Source organism: Pongo abelii, chromosome 2, assembly GCF_028885655.2.
Source record: "Pongo abelii isolate AG06213 chromosome 2, NHGRI_mPonAbe1-v2.0_pri, whole genome shotgun sequence".
In the NCBI taxonomy this organism is placed as follows: domain Eukaryota; kingdom Metazoa; phylum Chordata; class Mammalia; order Primates; family Hominidae; genus Pongo; species Pongo abelii.
The window spans coordinates 117,168,470-117,185,613 of record NC_085928.1 but is presented as its reverse complement, the minus strand read 5'-3'; the positions used below and the strand labels follow the sequence as shown (position 1 = coordinate 117,185,613).

The 17,144-nt window shown below is 37.2% G+C and overlaps 1 protein-coding gene across 20 annotated transcripts in view; it reads left to right on the top strand.

The window, feature by feature from the left end:
* The window catches only part of GOLGA4 (golgin A4), a 123,134-nt gene that overhangs the window by 98,608 nt on the left and 7,382 nt on the right, over nucleotides 1-17,144 (top strand). For all 20 annotated transcript variants that reach the window (XM_024244604.3, XM_024244601.3, XM_063722142.1 and 17 more), the window contains 2 exons: nucleotides 5,233-5,336; nucleotides 13,182-13,268. In XM_024244604.3, coding sequence (XP_024100372.3) covers nucleotides 5,233-5,336; nucleotides 13,182-13,268 — 191 coding nt within the window. The remainder of the gene's footprint in view (nucleotides 1-5,232; nucleotides 5,337-13,181; nucleotides 13,269-17,144) is intronic.

Below are 17,144 nucleotides of genomic sequence, written 5' to 3'. Positions count from 1 at the left end.
CCAAGCATTCTGGTGCAGTATGCACATTAATCTCTTTGTCATGCTGCCTCTTTAAAGAGTAAAATGAGGCCTGGTGGGGTGGCTCATGCCTATAATCCCAGCACTTTGGGAGGCCAAAGTGGGTGGATCACTTGAGGCCGGGAGCTTGAGACCAGCCTGGACAACATGGCAAAACCCCATCTCCACTAAAAATACAAAAAATTAGCCGCATGTGGTGGCGCACGCCTGTAATCTCAGCTACTCGGGAGGCTGAGGCAGGAGAATCGCTTGAACCTGGAAGGCTGGGGTTGCAGTGAGCCAAGATCACACCACTGGACTCCAGCCTGGGCAACAGAGTGCAACTCTGTCTCAAAAATAAATAGAGAGTAAATTGAGCACCTATCTTGCAGTACAAAATAAAACATTCCTAGTTCTTTAGAAGCCCCTGTGTGTCTGCCTTTACAATATCTTTATCCCTCTCATCATTTTTACTGTTTCCCCTGACTTTTCTTAATCATTATCTTGCTCTTTATCATTTACCACCTGTATTTATATTTTCAAGCAATATTTTGTTTAGATTTTGTTTGCTTTGTGAATTTATGTAATTCAGTCATACCATAAGCATTCTTGTATGACCTGTTTCTTTTGCTTAATATAAGGTTTGAGAGTTATCCAGATTGTGTGTGTAGTTGTTCATTTCCATTATATTAATTTTGTACATTGTTTTTCATTTTTCCTAGAACACGTGAAAATTTTTCTCTAGAATATATAAGAATGGAATTGCTAAGTCATAGGATATGAATATTTTTGTGCATATCCCATATTAGGTTAAGCCAAACTGTTTGCTATATTTTTTGTAGTAATTTCCACTTCCATCAGCAGTGGGTGAGATTTCTCACCACTCTAGCACCTCATCAGTGCTGGATGTATAATTTTTTTTCTTTTTTGAGATGGAGTCTCGCTCTGTTGCCCAGGCTGAAGTGCAGTGGCGTGATCTCAGCTCTCTGCAACCTCCACTTCCTGGGTTCAAGCGATTCTTCTGCCTCAGCTTCCCAACTAGCTAGGCGTAAAGGGTTCCACACCCAGCTAATTTTTGTATTTTTGGGAGAGATGGGGTTTCACCATGTTGGCCAGGCTGGGTTTTTTTGTTTGTTTGTTTGTTGGTTGGTTGGTTGGTTGGTTGGTTTTCAAGACAGAGTTTTGCTCTTGTTGCCCATGCTGGAACGCAATGGCACGATCTCAGCTCACCGCAACCTCCGCCTCCTGGGTTCAAGCAATTCTCCTGCCTCAGCCTCCTGAGTAGCTGGGATTATAGGCATGCGCCTCCACGCCCAGCTAATTTTGTATTTCTAGTAGAGACGGGGTTTCTCCATGTTGGTCAGGCTGGTCTCGAACTCCTGACCTCAGGTGATCCACCTGCCTCGGCCTCCCAAAGTGCTGGGATTACAGACGTGAGGCACCGTGCCCGGCCTGGCCAGGCTGGTTTTGAACTCCTAAACTCAGGTATCTGCCGACCTCAGCCTCCCAAAGTGCTGGGATTACAGATGTTAGCCACTGCGCCCGGCCTGGCCAGGCTGCTTTTGAACTCCTGAGCCAAACAGTGCTCATACATTGCATTTGATTGATAAATTACTTAAGTCTCTTTTGAACTCCAGGTCCTTCTCCACCTTTGCTTTTATCATTTATTTGATGAGAAAACCAACTTACTTGTCATATAGAGTGGACCACATTCTTAATTTTCTGGATTCCATCTCCCTGGAGTCCTCTGTTCCCTGGTAGGTAGAACTAGAGGCTTGAGCAGAGTTAGGTTTGATTAGATTTAGCTTTGCATTGACAGTAGTACTTCATAAAGAAAGTTGTGTAATTGTCTTACATCAAAACGTTCATGACATATTTACAATTTTAAGATCTGCCACCCAGTTCCAGGTGTGATCCATCACTTTTTGCCAGATTTTAGCATCCATTGGTAAATTCCCTGATCTGTTACTTCAGTAGTGGTTGCTAATGGTGTTAGTAAAATTCCACCATTTCTTGTGCATATATTAATTGGAATTCTTCTATAAATAGGAACTTTCCCACATTATCTATATGGTTACCTTGAGGTACAACTCAAACAAGAAAAGCAGGATAAATTCTATCTGTTTACCAGTTTCAGACTAACTGAAACTGGTCAGTGTCTCACTCTGTCATTCAGGCTGGAGTGTAGTGGCGTAGCCTTGGCTCACTGGGACCTCTGCCTCCTGGGTTCAAGCGATTCTCATGTTTCAGCCTCTAAAGTAGCTGGGATTACAGGCGCACACCATCACACCCAGCTAATTTTTGTATTTTTAGTAGAGATGGGGTTTTGCCATGTTGGCCAGGCTGGTCTCGAACTCCTGACCTCATGTGATCCACCCGCCTTGGCCTCCCAAAGTGCTGGGTCTATAGGCATGAGCCACTGTGCCTGGCCAGTTAGTCTGTATTTTTGAAGATCTGTTTCTGCTACCTCTAGTGTGTTTCATTGATCCGTTTGTCTATGCCTGCTCTAATACCTCACTGTCTTTTTTTTTTTTTTTTTCTTTTGGTAGGGATGAGGTCTCTCTATGTTGCCTAGTCTAGTCTTGAACTCCTGGCCTCAAGTGTTCCTCCTGCCTTGGCTTCCCAAAGTGCTGAGATTTCAGGAGTGAGCCATCATGCCCAACCTTCACTATCTTAATAACTGTCACTTCATGATAAGTCTTGATGTCTGGCTGGGGAAGCCCTCCCAATTTTTCTTTAAGAATTGTTTATTCTCAGCTCTTTGAATGTCCATAGAAATTTTAAGTCATCTTGTTAAGTTACTTAATGCATATATACACATTCCTGGGAGGATTTTGATTAGGCTTGCATTGAATTTATAGAAAAAGAGAACTGGCATTTATATGGTATTGATTCTCCAACCCATAATCACAATATACCTCAACATTTATGTAGGTATTTAATGTCTGTCAATAATGTTTCTTGGCTGGGCACAGTGACTCATGCCAATAATCTGAACACCTTGGGAGGCCAAGGTGGGAGGATCGCTTGAGCCCAGGAGTTTGAGACTAACCTGGACAATGTAGTGGGACTCTGTCTCTAGAAAAAAACGTTAGCTAGGCATGGTGACATGTACCTGTAGTCCCAGCCACTTGGGAGGCTGAGGTGGGAGGATCACTTGAATCCAGGAGGTTGAAGCTGCAGTGAGCTGTGATTGCACCATTGCATTCTATCCTGGGTGACAGTGAGACCCTGTCTCAAAATAATAATAATGTTTGTTGTTCTCAGTAGTAATCTTGTACCCCTTTTATTACATTTATTCTTAGATGTGATTGTAAATGTAATATTTATTTTCTAACTAAATGCATATTTTAAAGGCATTATGCATTCTTTGAGGAAACTCCAAGCAAGCTTATGTTATAAAAGTATCTGTAACACACAGATAAAATTGTGTTAAATGTCAAGTGGATTTTTCAGTTATACACTTTGGAATTTGGCCCAGATAAAGTGTGGATTTTAAAATGCTGAGTGGTACCTAGATGAAGTTATTTGGGAAGACCCATTAGAGGCAATGAGTAGATAATTTGGAAAGCCTCTTTATTTGAACAATAGCTAATTTACTCTCAAAATTGCTTAAAACCAGAAATAAGGGCTATAAAGTCTTCTGTACCCACTGTTTGGGAGAAGTCAAGAAGAGACACAAGTATTGAAAAATAATATTAATTCTGTCTCCTGGAAAATAGCTATCCCAGCACTTTGGGAGGCCGAGGCAGGCGAGTCATGAGGTCTGGAGTTCAAGACCAGCCTGACCAACATGGTGAAACCCTGTCTTTACTAAAAATACAAAAATTAGCCAGGCGTGGTGGTGCACACCTGTAATCTCAGCTGCTTGGGAGGCTGAGGCAGGACAATCACTTGAACCTGGGAGGCAGGGGTTGCAGTGAGCCACCATTGCGCCACTGCACTCCAGCCTGGGCGACAGAGCGAGACTCTGTCTCAAAAAAAAAAAAAAAAAAAAAAAGTAATCTGCCTATTTAATAAAATTACTTATTTTCTGAAAAGTGAAAAAGAGCTGTGTTTTGTATAGATCTAGAGGAATAAAACACTCAAGTATGATATATACAAGGATATATTACCCAGAGGAAATAATGTGTTTTCATTATTTAGTTCTTAAGAACTCTATACTTGCAAAGTATAATTTGAGTGAGCTGAGTCTTCTAAAAGTATGCACTTAAAAAAATATTCCAGACATGTGATTACGTGTAATGTACATGTAATGTATGGAGGCTATTTAACACCTCAGAATCCACCATCCAGAACATTGCCATTTCTTTTGAGGCTTCTTTTGCTGCTCTGTAGTCCTTATATCTCTGTTGTTTCCCAGTAGTAACTGCTGTTATTATATTACAACATAACTAGTTCCTTTAAAAAAATCGATTTTAATGTTTTACATGTTTTGGGCTGTATAGAAATGGCATCATACTGTATGTGTCCTATGTAAATTACCTTTTTTATCCAATATCGTTATTTTGAGATTCATTCTAATGTGTGAAGCTGTAATTTGACCATTTTCAATGCTGAATTTAATAATAATACATTATATCTTTATGTCACAGTATATTCTCTTGTTGGTGGACATTTTATTTGTTGCAATTTTGCTTTTATAAACAGTGTAAGTAAACATCGACTCCTACTATACATGTGAAGTGTTTCTCTAGGTTATATTGCTAATAATTGAATTTCTGTGTCGTATAATATGCTTGTTTTCTATGTTACAAAGTTTTAAAAGCAATGCCAAATTGTCATCTATAGTGCTTGTTTTCAGTTTCCTCTCCTAGTAGTACAGGAGTCTCCATTGTTTCACATCCTCACCAGTGCTTTGTATTGTCTGACTTTTAAGATTTTGCTCATCAGACATATGTAAATGACACATAACACAGTTTGTTTTCACTGAACAAATGGTAATTTAAATTCTAAACCCAAAGTAATGTACAATTACAATAAAAGGCCAGAAGAAAGGAGGAAGAGAAGAAGATGTGAGAAATAAAATTGTTATAGTAATTCTTGTTTTCGCTTCCAAGCATAAAATAGTAATTGGAATGTTTAGTGTGCATGTGTGTATACAATGCAATATGATACAATATAAAAGCAATGCCTCTCTTTGTTCCATTGGTTGTTTTTTAAATCTATTTTTATAAGTAATAAGTAGTTTACCTGGTTTTGTCTTTACAGTTTGATCTATTTTTTATTTGACAGGTGGTAATTTGTACCATACGGATGTCTCACTCTTTGGAGAACCTACCGAATTTGAGTATTTGCGAAAAGTGCTTTTTGAGTATATGATGGGTCGTGAGACTAAGGTATAAATCATGTCTCGTGATTTGGTGTGTGGCTTAATTTTAAAAGAAATATGTTCCACTTTTAATACACATGTGAATGCCATATGTTTACTATTAGCAAATCAGACATGCTAATAGTAGGTAATAGATAATTATTTTATTGCTCTTAGTTTACAAAGTGAATTGGTGGATCTTGCTTATATTTGTTACATTTATAAAACATTAATTTTTAAAATACTATTGGGTAACACTGAACACTAAACATTAAAATTTCATTAACATAAGAATAATTTGTGAACCATGTGGCTTTTTTTCTTCTTGACTTCCTATCTTTAAGTTAGAAGAATAGATTTCATTTTCAAGGAGACTTTAGGATATTATGGATAATATTGGAAATAGTCATAATTATTAGCTACCTAGAGAGATTTAGAAACAATGTGCTTTATAGTTACTGTAAGAAAATCCTTCTGCACTTGTGGAATATTGATCATTTAAAAATTACCCCATGTAAGTAATAATGCTTGGCTAATTTGTTTTCTAGAATGTTGCATTTATTGTAAGGTTCTTAAATGTAGAGTCTTGTCTTATTCTTATTTGTATCCCTTGCAGTGTTTTAAAAAGAGCCTTATTGGACATTTGGTAAATATATATTGAATTGAGTTAAATGCTTCTAGGGAAATTCATGAGCCTTTCTTCAAACAAAATTTTTCATTTAAAGCAGTTTCTGTTTTTTTGACATTTTTTACCTTCATGGAATTTTCATTGTCTGTGTGCCTTGGCTGAGAATGGGATAATGAATTTTCTATGCTCGAAAGCAATCAGTGTTTTAATGTATGGGGGTGTGGGAGTTGCTGAGTCATAGGATACTAAGCAGGTTCAAGCACTGATTTGGCAAATATATTTAAAACCTGAAAAGCAAATATCTTAAAATAATATTATAAAAGGAATTATCTTAAAAGAATATGATAAATATATAGATTGGAGATTCAGCTAAATACCAGGAGTGGGTTAGAAGTCATTTGAATCCTTAATATCTGTAGAAATCACATTTCATTATATCAAGTTAAAGTAATATCTAATATTGTGAACAGGTATCACAAAAGGGAGATATTAAATCACAGCAATTCAGTGTCTTTTTTTTCCTCAATGCCATTTTTCAAAAAGTTCAAAGGTAGCTAAAACTAATTTTCTCCTTATCTTTTAAAAACAAAACTAATGAAATACTGCTTTCTCTTATTATGTCCTTATGGGACATACACTATCTCACCTCAAATACAGGGTATATTATGTCCCTGTGGGGGGATATTTGAGGTGGGATAGATAGTTTAAAGTTACCTTGTTATTGTATTGGGGGTGGAGAGGAGAGGCATATCTTAAAAAAACAAAGCTTCTCAGAACTTTAGCTACCTTGGCTCATTAGTGAATCTAAAGCTATGATGCAAGGGTTGTTACTAAATAATTTATTTAGCTTTTTCTTGATCTGTAAAGTGGAGAGACAGACTGCCTTAACCTGGTTCTTCTGAAGGTTATGAATGTATGTGAGATGAGAGAGCTACAGAGCTTAACTACCCTGAAGAAAGACCTAGCATAAGCAGAAGCATAAGCATAAGAGGCTTATGGGGCAGTACCATTTCAGCCAAGTCTAAGCTTGTGCTTCAGGGCTCTGCAATTAATCTTAGAGTGTGACTTGGGAAGTAGCTGAAAGGGATGTCCCATGGCACAAGCAGCCCCATCTAATAAGCTGGCTGGGAATTTGTGTTGAGGAGTAGTCTCTCTGTCCTCTTTATCTTCAGCATCGATTCTCCTTTTCTGGCTCTAAAAATGAAGAGTAGTCTATCATTCTGCCATCACATTTTATAGGCAAATAGAAAATTGGTACTAGGTATTTACTTTTAAGTTGCTGCACATTTGTTGAGCATGGCCATTTATCACCATGGTAGATAGCAAGATGACATTTGATACCATCCCTAACTTTAAGGTGTTCACTGTGCAGTAGGGAAGGGAACTGTTCTCATTTAACCATAATGTGATGATGAATGTAATAAGTGCTGTAAGACAGAAACAGAGTCCTCATGTTTACCTGTGAGAAGATCAAGGAGAACATCCTGGAGGAGGTGGTGTGTATACTGGGATTTAAGGGGAGATGTTAGATTTTGATAGATAAGCCCAGATGGTGGAGGGGTAGCCCAGACAGAAGGTTTCAGGCAGGAAACAGAATGCGGGTTTTTGAAATCACAAGTAGCCTGGTCCAACTAAAACACTGGATTTATGAAGGGGAAGTAATTTAACTTAAGGCTGCACAGAGAGTGCAGGGCCTTGAATGTTTTCAGAGTTTTACCTGTAGGTATTGGGAGGGGGTAGCCGTGAAAATTTTCAAGTAGGGATTGACAAGATCAGAGCTGTTTTTAGACACATCTTTTGTGGGTTTGCCCAATTTCTATACATTAACAAATAATTTGAAATGGAGACCAGGTTGCGGTTTTAGAATAAGTCGGAGTATGTTGTGCCCTTTGTGATTTGATTACCATCTGCAGTTGTTTCTTGTCTAGCGGGATTCATATGTCTTCTCACCTGTGTTTCTTCATCTGCTTTTGTACACAGTGTTCTTTATTTTATGAGGCAGATGACTTTTTAAAAGAAGACTATATATAGTACATACGTTCTTGTAGTATGGAGTTAAGTAAGTTCTCTTCCTTCCTTCTGTCCATATACTTTCTTTTTCTTGGGTTTTGATCCTCCATGCTAATACTGAACCTGAAATTCAGCCTGTTCTCCTTTTCAACATAAAGTGTTTCTCATCCTAAGCTTTATTGAAGATGCCTCTCCCTAAGGAATACCCGGCAGGAGAGGTCACTTCTAAATCAGGTGGCTCATTTGAACTTTTCCTTACTTCCCAGGGCCTGAGGATGTTGTATGTAGAGTAGACAGTCTGATATCTTTTCCAAGGTGTGGCAAAGAGCCTGGGCTTCTCCATTAAAGTGTTTTCTGGCAAGCCAGGGATGAGCTTTAACTCTTTACTGGGTAATGAGCTGCAGATTCACTGATGAATTTAGAGGTGGGTTTACCATTTAATGTTGTCTAGAAACACGAAGAGACAACTAGCCACAGCTATTTTTTTTCCCCAAACATGCTTGTGCATGCATGTGTATATTGTTTCTTAGTAAATATAAATGGACTTTTTGGTACTTGGAGCTTTACGTGGTGTTGATATTAGAGAAATGCTTCCTATAATTGTGAATCCCTGAATTTTAGATTTTTTGGTACTTATAAAAAAACCTTTATGGATAGTATACCAGAAACTGCTTCAAGTTGTTATTAAAAAGAAAAAACTGAAATGGTTACTACTTCATATTTCTCTTGCCATTTCATGCCACATATTTACAGGCATACCTCGGAGGTATTGCGGGTTCAGTTCTAGACCACTGCAATAAATGAATATCACAATAAAGCAAATCACATAAATTATTTTGGTTTCCCAGTGCATATAAAGTTGCATTTATACTATACTGTAGCCTATTAAGTGTGTTCAATAGGCATTTTGTCTCAAAAAAGTATATACGTTAATTTAAAAATACTTTATTGCTAAAAAAAATGCTGACATTCATCTGAGCCTTCAGCAAGTCATAATATTTTTGCTAGTGGAGGATATTACCTCGATGTTGATGGCTCTTGACTAATCAGAGTGGTGGTTGCTGAAGGTTGGGGTGTCTGTGGCATTTTCCTAAGACAGCAGTGACATTTGCCACATCAGCTGACACTTCCTTTCGTGAGCATGTTTAATAGCATTTTACCCACCATAGAACTTCTTTCAAAATTGCAGTCAGTTCTCTCAAACTCTGCTGTGGCTTTATCAACTAAGTTTATTTAATATTCTAAATCCTTTGATGTCATTTCAACAATGTTCACAGCATCTTCACCAGGAGTAGATTCCATCTCAAGAAACCACTTCTTTGTTCATCCTTAAGAAGCAACTCCTCATCCATTAAAGTTTTATCATGAGATTGCAGCAATCCAGTCATGTCTTCAGGCTCTGCTTCTAATTCTAGTTCTCTTGATAGCTGCACTGTATCTACAGCTACTTCCTCCACTGAAGTCTTGAATCCCTCCAAATCATCCATGAAAGTTGGAATCTACTTCCAAACCCCTGTTAATGTTGACATTTTGATCTCTTCCCATGAATCACCAATGTTCTTAGTGGCATCTAGAACAGTGAATCCTTTTCAGAAGTTCTTCTCTTTGCCCACTGTCATGAGAGGAATCATTACCTATGGCCACTATAGCCTTACAAAATATATTCCTTAAATAAGAAAACTTGAAAGTTGGAATTACTTCTTGATCCATGGACTGCAAAATGGATGTTGTGTTAGGCATAAAACAATTTAATCTTGCATATCTCCATCAGAGCTCCTAGGTGACCAGGTGCATTATCAATGAGCAGTAATATTTGAAGGGAATCTTTTTTTCTGAGCAGTAGGTCTCAACAGTGGGCTTCAGATATTAAGAAAACCATGCTGTTAACAGGTGTGCTGTCATCCAGGCCTTGTTTCATTTCTAGAGCACAGGCAGAGTAGAGTTAGCATAACTCTGAAGGGCCCCAGGATCTTTGGAATGGTAAATGAGCATTGCCTTCAACTGAGAGTCACAGGCTGCACTAGCCTCTAACAAGAGAGCCAGCCTATGTATTAAAGCTTTGAAGCTTTTGAACTTCTCCTCTCTAGCTATGTAAGTCTTAGATGGCATTTTCTTCAAATAGAAGGCTGTTTCATCTACACTGAAAATCTATTGTTTAGTGTAACCATCTTCATGAGTTATCTTAGCTAGATCTTCTGGGTAATTTGCTGTACCTTCTCCATCAGTACTTACTGCTTGTATTAGTCCCTTCTCACGGCTGCTAATAAAGACATACCTGAGAATGGGTAATTTACAAAGGCAAGAGGTTTAATTGACTCACAGTTCTGCAGGGCTGAACTAATGACATGAGGAAGGCCTCAGGAAACTTACAATTATGGTGGAAGGGGATGTAAACACATCCTTCTTCACATGATGGCAGAAAGAAGTGCCCAGCAAAAGGGAGAAAAACCCCTTATAAAACCATCAGATCTCATGAGAATTCACTCACTATCACAAGAACAGCAGCATGAGGGTAACTGTGCCCATGATTCAATTACCTCCCACTGGGTCCTTCCCACAACACGTGGGGATTGTGGGAACTACAATTCAAGATGAGATTTGAGGTGGGGACAGAGCCAAATCATGTCACTGCTTTACCTTGCAATTTTGTGATATGGAGATGTCTTCTCTCCTTAAATCTCATGAACCGGTCTTTTAGCTTTAAACTTTTCTTCTACGGCTTTATCACTTCCCTCAGCCTTCATAGGATTGAAGGGAGTTAGGGCCTTGCTCTGGATTAGGGTTTGGCTAAGGGAATGTTGTTACTGGTTTGTTCTTCAGACCACTAAAACTTTCTCCAAACTTCTATCTAGACCACTAAATGAAATAAGGCTATTTCATTCTGATTCGTGTGTTCACTGAAGTAGCACTTTTAATTTCCTTTCAAGAACTTGTTTTACGTTTACATCTTGGCTAACTGGCATACAAGGCCTAGCTTTCAGTCTCTCTTGGCTGTCAAAATGCCTTTCTCACTAAACTTAATCGTTTCTATCTTTTGATTCAGAGTGAGAGGCATGTGAGTCTTCCTTTTACTTGCATACTTACAGACCATTGTAGGGTTATTAATTGGCTTAATTTCAATATTATTGTGACTCAGGGAATAGAGAATCCCAAGGAAAGGGAAAGAGATGGGGGCTCAGCAGAACACAAACAACGTTTTTGGATTAAGTCCACTATCTTATATGGGCATGGTTTGTGTTGCCCCAATACAGTGACCTTTATAACATCAAAGGTCACAGAGCACAGTAACAGATATTATAATAATGAAAAGGTTTGAAATACTCCAAGTATTATCAAAATGTGACACAGAGATATAAAGTGATCACATGCTAGAAAAATGGCACCAATAGACTTGCTTGACAAAGGATTCCCACACACCTTCAATCTGTAAAATAAAAACAAAACCAAAAACCAAAAAACAGTTTCTGTGAAGCTCAGTAAAGTGAAGCGCAATAGAATGAGGTATGCCTGTACTTGGTTTCTAGACTTCAGTTTAACACACAGATTCTGTTCTGTCTAGGCAGTACAATTTAAATGATGAGGGTTTTTGTAAAATGCCTTTGGAATTTTCCAAGAGCTGAGTTGTCTTAAATATGTGTGTGTGTGTGTGTAAAAATAAAAATATATATATATTTGTTATTGTTGTTGTATTTTTAACGACAGGGTCTTAGTCTGTCACCTGAGTGACAGCAGTGCGATCATAGTTCACTGCAACCTCAAATTCCTGGATTCAAGCAATTCTCCCACCTCTCCCAAGTAGCTTGTAATACAGACGAGCCATAACACCTGACTAATTTTTAAAATTTTTTGTAGAGATAGCCATAAATAAAATAGCCATAATCCTGGCTAATTTTTAAAATTTTTTGTAGAGATGGGGGTCTCACTATGTTGCCCAGGCTAGTCTCAAACTTTAGGACTCAAGCAATCCTCCCACCTCAGTCTCCCAAAGTGTTGGGATTACAGTTGTTAGCCACCATGCCTGACTGAACTTTTTTTATTACCAAAATGGCAGAAGATGAAAGATAAAAGGAAGAAGAGGTCTGAAACTAAAGTCTTGCCATGTGTGGGATTTGTGAGTGGGGAACAGTATTAGTTTATCTGTTAGTAGAAATAAGTATTGGAAATATATGAAGTGTCTTGCCTAGACTTAGTATATAATAGGAGCTTTAAAAAAGTTAGTTTGTTTCCTTCCTGGAAATAATTATGATACTTTTTTTCCTAATGACGTGAGTCTCCAAAATTTTTGGTTAACTATATTATCTTTTCCTTAATGATCTTCCCCATATCACTTCCACCCTTCTCCCTTCCCCCATACGCAAAGTCTATGTAACTATGATCAAGGAATGTTAGAGTCAGTTTTCTGGGCTACCCTCCCATCCACTGTAGGAATCTTTAGGAGAATACTACCACCTGATTTTGTATGTAAGCACTGAAGTTGTTATCCTACTTATTTCATAAGTGGTATCTTCTTTCCTCTCTGTCTCCCTCAAAACATCACATCTTGATACAAAATAGGGAGTTTCAACCTTTGAGGAGAATTTTCCAGGAGCTTATGGGTGACAGTCTGACTTACGGTATATTTATTTAGATCTGCACAATTTATGATCTTGTTTTGCAAGCCATGTGTAATGTTTTGATTCATCATGTTTTCTACCAAATAAAACATCTTGTGTTTATTTAAAATGTAATTTGTATTTCTATTAGGTTGATGTGCTGCATGTCTTGAAAAATACCTACTGAGCATGTTCATGTTCATGCAGTAGCCGTGTTTATGAGATATATGATGTGATTTAGTTAAAGCTGAACATGGGGGGTTTTAAAAATCTGATTATTTAGAACATATGTTTTGGCAATACGTCACTTACTAGATAGATTTCTGCAAATAAGCCTTTTAAAATGAATATGTAATGAAGTTTTATTTTAATAAAGGGGCCAAGAGCATTAGAATTTTATATAGCTTCATGCTATTGTAAATGCATCTTGTTAAAATAATATAAATCTAGACATTGTAAGGAGTCCTTTTAAATTGAAATTCTAGTGTTGTTATTTCCTTGACTAATACCTTCACATCATACTTCTTTGTTCGTGGCTTTCATTGAGAGCACTAAAGAATCCCACCAGCAGAACATGTCAGAATGGGTTGAGACTTTATGTGCTTCACTGTCTGTTAGTGATCATCTCTTGTTTTTCTTGTAGACCATGGCAAAAGTTATAACCACCGTACTGAAGTTCCCTGATGATCAGACTCAGAAAATTTTGGAAAGAGAAGATGCTCGGCTGATGGTAAGTTCTAGAAGTGGGCTCTAGATAGAAGATGATTTCCCATCTGTTTATATTCTGTCTCATTTATAAGGACTTTTGAGTTGGTAAAATAAATTTTAAGATTTCAAATCTTTATTATATCACAGCCTGAAAAATGAGAGTGAATTTACACTAAGAAATTTAACCAAGGGTGAATGTGAATGGATGCCCTCAAGGGAAGGAAGAGTCTAATTTAATACCATATAAGAGGTCGACACCCATGTGTATGCTATATGGGATTTCCAGAACTTGGGCTGTTTATGGAAAGGATGGAAAAGACATTTGTTCTGGTATATCCAGTAATAATTTTTTAAACCAAATTATATCATCATGTTAGATGATTTATATATTAGTTCTTTATTGCATTCCAGTTGATTTCCAAATACATTAATTCTGGGTGAAAGAATTTAAGCATTCTTGAGCTTTCGATACCTTATGGGGGAATCAGACAAACAACTGAATTATTTTTAAAAACATAGTGTGAAGTCAGCTGTAATTGAAAAATGAAAGAAACACAAACTTTGTAAATTATAAAAAATTCTCCATGCCCAAGTTATTTTTGCCATGGGCCAGTAATTTAATAAGATCCATTCTAGGCAGAGTATGAAACTTGAAAAATTTGAGTCCTGCCTTCAGCTCTTTCTCCTTCCTTTCCTTGTCTTGATAGTAGCCTGCAGAGCCCTACGTGAATACCCTTCTCCTCCCAGTCTCTTTACCTGTTTCATCATACCAGCACTGGTTTTATTCTCTCTCCTCACTAAAGCAAGCCAACATCTTTTCCTTAATGGTGGGTTAGCGTGTGTCTGAGCATCTCCAATAAAGAGCATCAGTCAGTAAGTCCCAAAGTATCTCATCGTATCCCAACAGATTGTTTTCTTACAAAAGTTCTTGATTCTCTTGAGCCCACATCTCCTTCTCTACATGATCACCTAGTTGTTCTGGTTTGTTCTGGTTCTAACTCATAGAACTCAACCAAAAATCTGGGGATGGCCTAGATGGAGGGGTTTTCCTCCTCCCAGCTAAATAATACCTCTTGCACTTACAGCCTTTTATGAAGTTCCTCTGACTCTCTGCACAAGGTTAGCCCTGAAGGGACCCCAATGTCTCAGGCACATTCTGACCACTTCTTCCTGGTCTCCTCTAAGCTCATCCTAGCATTCCCTGACCTTTGTCCTAATGCTTCATTGTGTATTGTATTATATACTTATTGCCTGTTTTCTGAGGCATTTGCTGTTATTTTGGTTAGCATTTAATTGTTTTTTGTAAAAGTCCCTCTTCCGCCACTCCCTGGCATTTAGTAGCCTGAAAAGCATTGCTCTAGTTATTTCTGCTTATAAATATTTTTGATAAAGAAATATGTCACTATAATGTATACCATTCATCAACAGAGAGAATGTTGGTTTAAATTATAATGAACATCTAATTCTACAAGCATGAAATTTTGTATTCATGGTAGAAATTTTTCCTTTACTGAGTAAAATATCTTTGTGAAGATAAAAATTTCTAATGCAGTTTGAGCCTGTTGACATAATTTTGTCATTGTGGTCCAGTTTAAGAAAATAATTTTAAATGATATAAAAGGGGTTTTATTTAGTTATCTTTATTCATTCTCCCATAGCTGCTTTATCATCTTGATGTTGGAATATGGCAAACTTTACTTTTACTGCATTTTCTCAGGATTTGCTATATAGTGTAGACTCATCCTAAGTCGCTGCTCTAGCAAATGTGGTAGGAAACATTCCCCTTCATTCCATATACACATGTAGTCTTTGGTTGATTTGCCTTGATGAAAAACAAATCGAATTGGTAAGTGTAGGTAGTGAATCGATAAAACTCTTAAAGCAGACAAAAAAGGTTTCTTTTTGTTAAGTTTAACTTAAAAAAAAAAAAAAAAAGAGTCTTTGAAAAACAGACTGTTTTCTTCCTGAATACAGTGGTATTCATTCTAGGTAGGGATGAAATGGTAGCTCATTTATCCTTCCTGAAAGAATCTTCCTTTATCCCAGAGGTTGACCTGCCCAGAAACAATGTTCTACTTTTCTACTACTCCTTTAAGCAAAGTCTCATCCATCATTATCTCTTGCTTAATGAATAAGTTCAGTCAACAGTCATCTACTCTTCTAGTTGTTACGGGAAATATAGGAAAATAGAAGATACGGAAGACATTGGTTGTTGACCTTGTGGAACTTTTAATTTTAGGGGGAAGGGGTAATATCCATTCATACATGAATAAAAAGATATGCTTAAGTAATATTATTCAAATAATAAAAAAAGATGCTTAGGAAATATGAAATTTTATGATGAACATGAAATGAGGAAGGCCCCAAAATATGAGATGAGATGACATGAATTAATCAATTTGAGTCAACTTTTGTCAATTTAAGGAGATTCTTGATACTTGATGTGACTCATGATTGTTTCATGAGTATGAGAAAGTTGAAGCAAGAGTTAACCTTTGTCAGAGATTGCCATCATTCATAAAATGAGCAATAAGAATCACTGTCTTTGAACAAGTCTCTTGAAGAAATTTCAGCTAATTTCATATCCCAGTCCATTGAGCTGTAGCTCGCTAGAACAAAACACAGGTATGAAAATGACTTTTCTTTTTCCAGTAGAAAGTACACATGATGAAATGTGTAGAAAACAAAACTTTAGGAGTTTATTAAATAATTATTTTTAAATGATTTAATCACATTAATTTTAAATGTATGCTTCAAATGGATCTTTTCTGTAAGTTTTTGTAACTGTGCAGCTGTGGTTTCACTTCTATTAAAATCAGCAACCCTAAGTGTTTTGTTATTTTTGCCTAAGGGCTGAAAAGCTGGTATAAGAAAACCAAAACAAACCTGAAACATTTTGCTGAGCTGCCCCCTCTGTCAAATTAATATTTGGGATGCTTGCAAGAGTGTGGATTGTACTTTGTGTTGACAGTGTGCAGCCCATGTTAGTTTTTACATTATTTATCAGGTATTATCAGAGGAATACATTCTAAAACTTTTGCTTTTTGACCATGATGATTATACGTTTACTTTGTAGCACTAATCTAAAGCATTCTATGACTGCTGGTGAGGTACTTTTCAATATATCTTATCTTTGCTATACTTCCCTCTCTTCGGTGAGTTTTATACTCTATTTAAAAAACCTCATTACAGGATACAAGTTATTACTGTTTTCAGAGTTTAACCTAGTCTCAAGAGTAGATTTTATAGATTAGAAATCACTATCTGTTAAGTAAGGTTAAATTATAGAGCATAATTACAGTCTGGTTTATTTGAGGGTCTTGGTGTATAGGGAAGGAATCTTAGTCCTTTTTTGACTTGCTATGGAAACTCAGGCAATTCTCAGAGCCTCTTTTCTTCACAAGACTAACATAATCTTGTTAGGATGGTCGGGGAACCAGAGTACAGTTGCCTGCGCTGAGTTGATAATGTAGGGATGGTGGTGATAATTATTTAGCCTCCTTTTAGCAATGTGTAGAACTAGTCTTTTCTGGAAAAAGAGACTGGAAAGGTAATCATTGATGTGTATAAGAAAAACCATTAAAGACCTCAGTAGGAGGGTCAAGTCACACGATGACACCAGCCCACAAAATGGCCCCATCTCCAGCTTCGGTACCTTAGAGTGCCAGCCACATGCCATGTTGCTGGGATGAGAGCCTAGATCTCAACAGTTTGACTGCTGTATAACTTAGAGCAAACCGTTTTCATATTTTTGACCCTCATTGGTAAAATGAGGTTGTTGGATTATACTATCTCTAAGGTTTCTTTCCTCACAAAGTATAAAATCTTGTTTTAGATTTGTTTCAAGTAGGAAAAAGAATTGCCTTCTAAACAGCAGGCAGAAGTTAAAACAAAATGC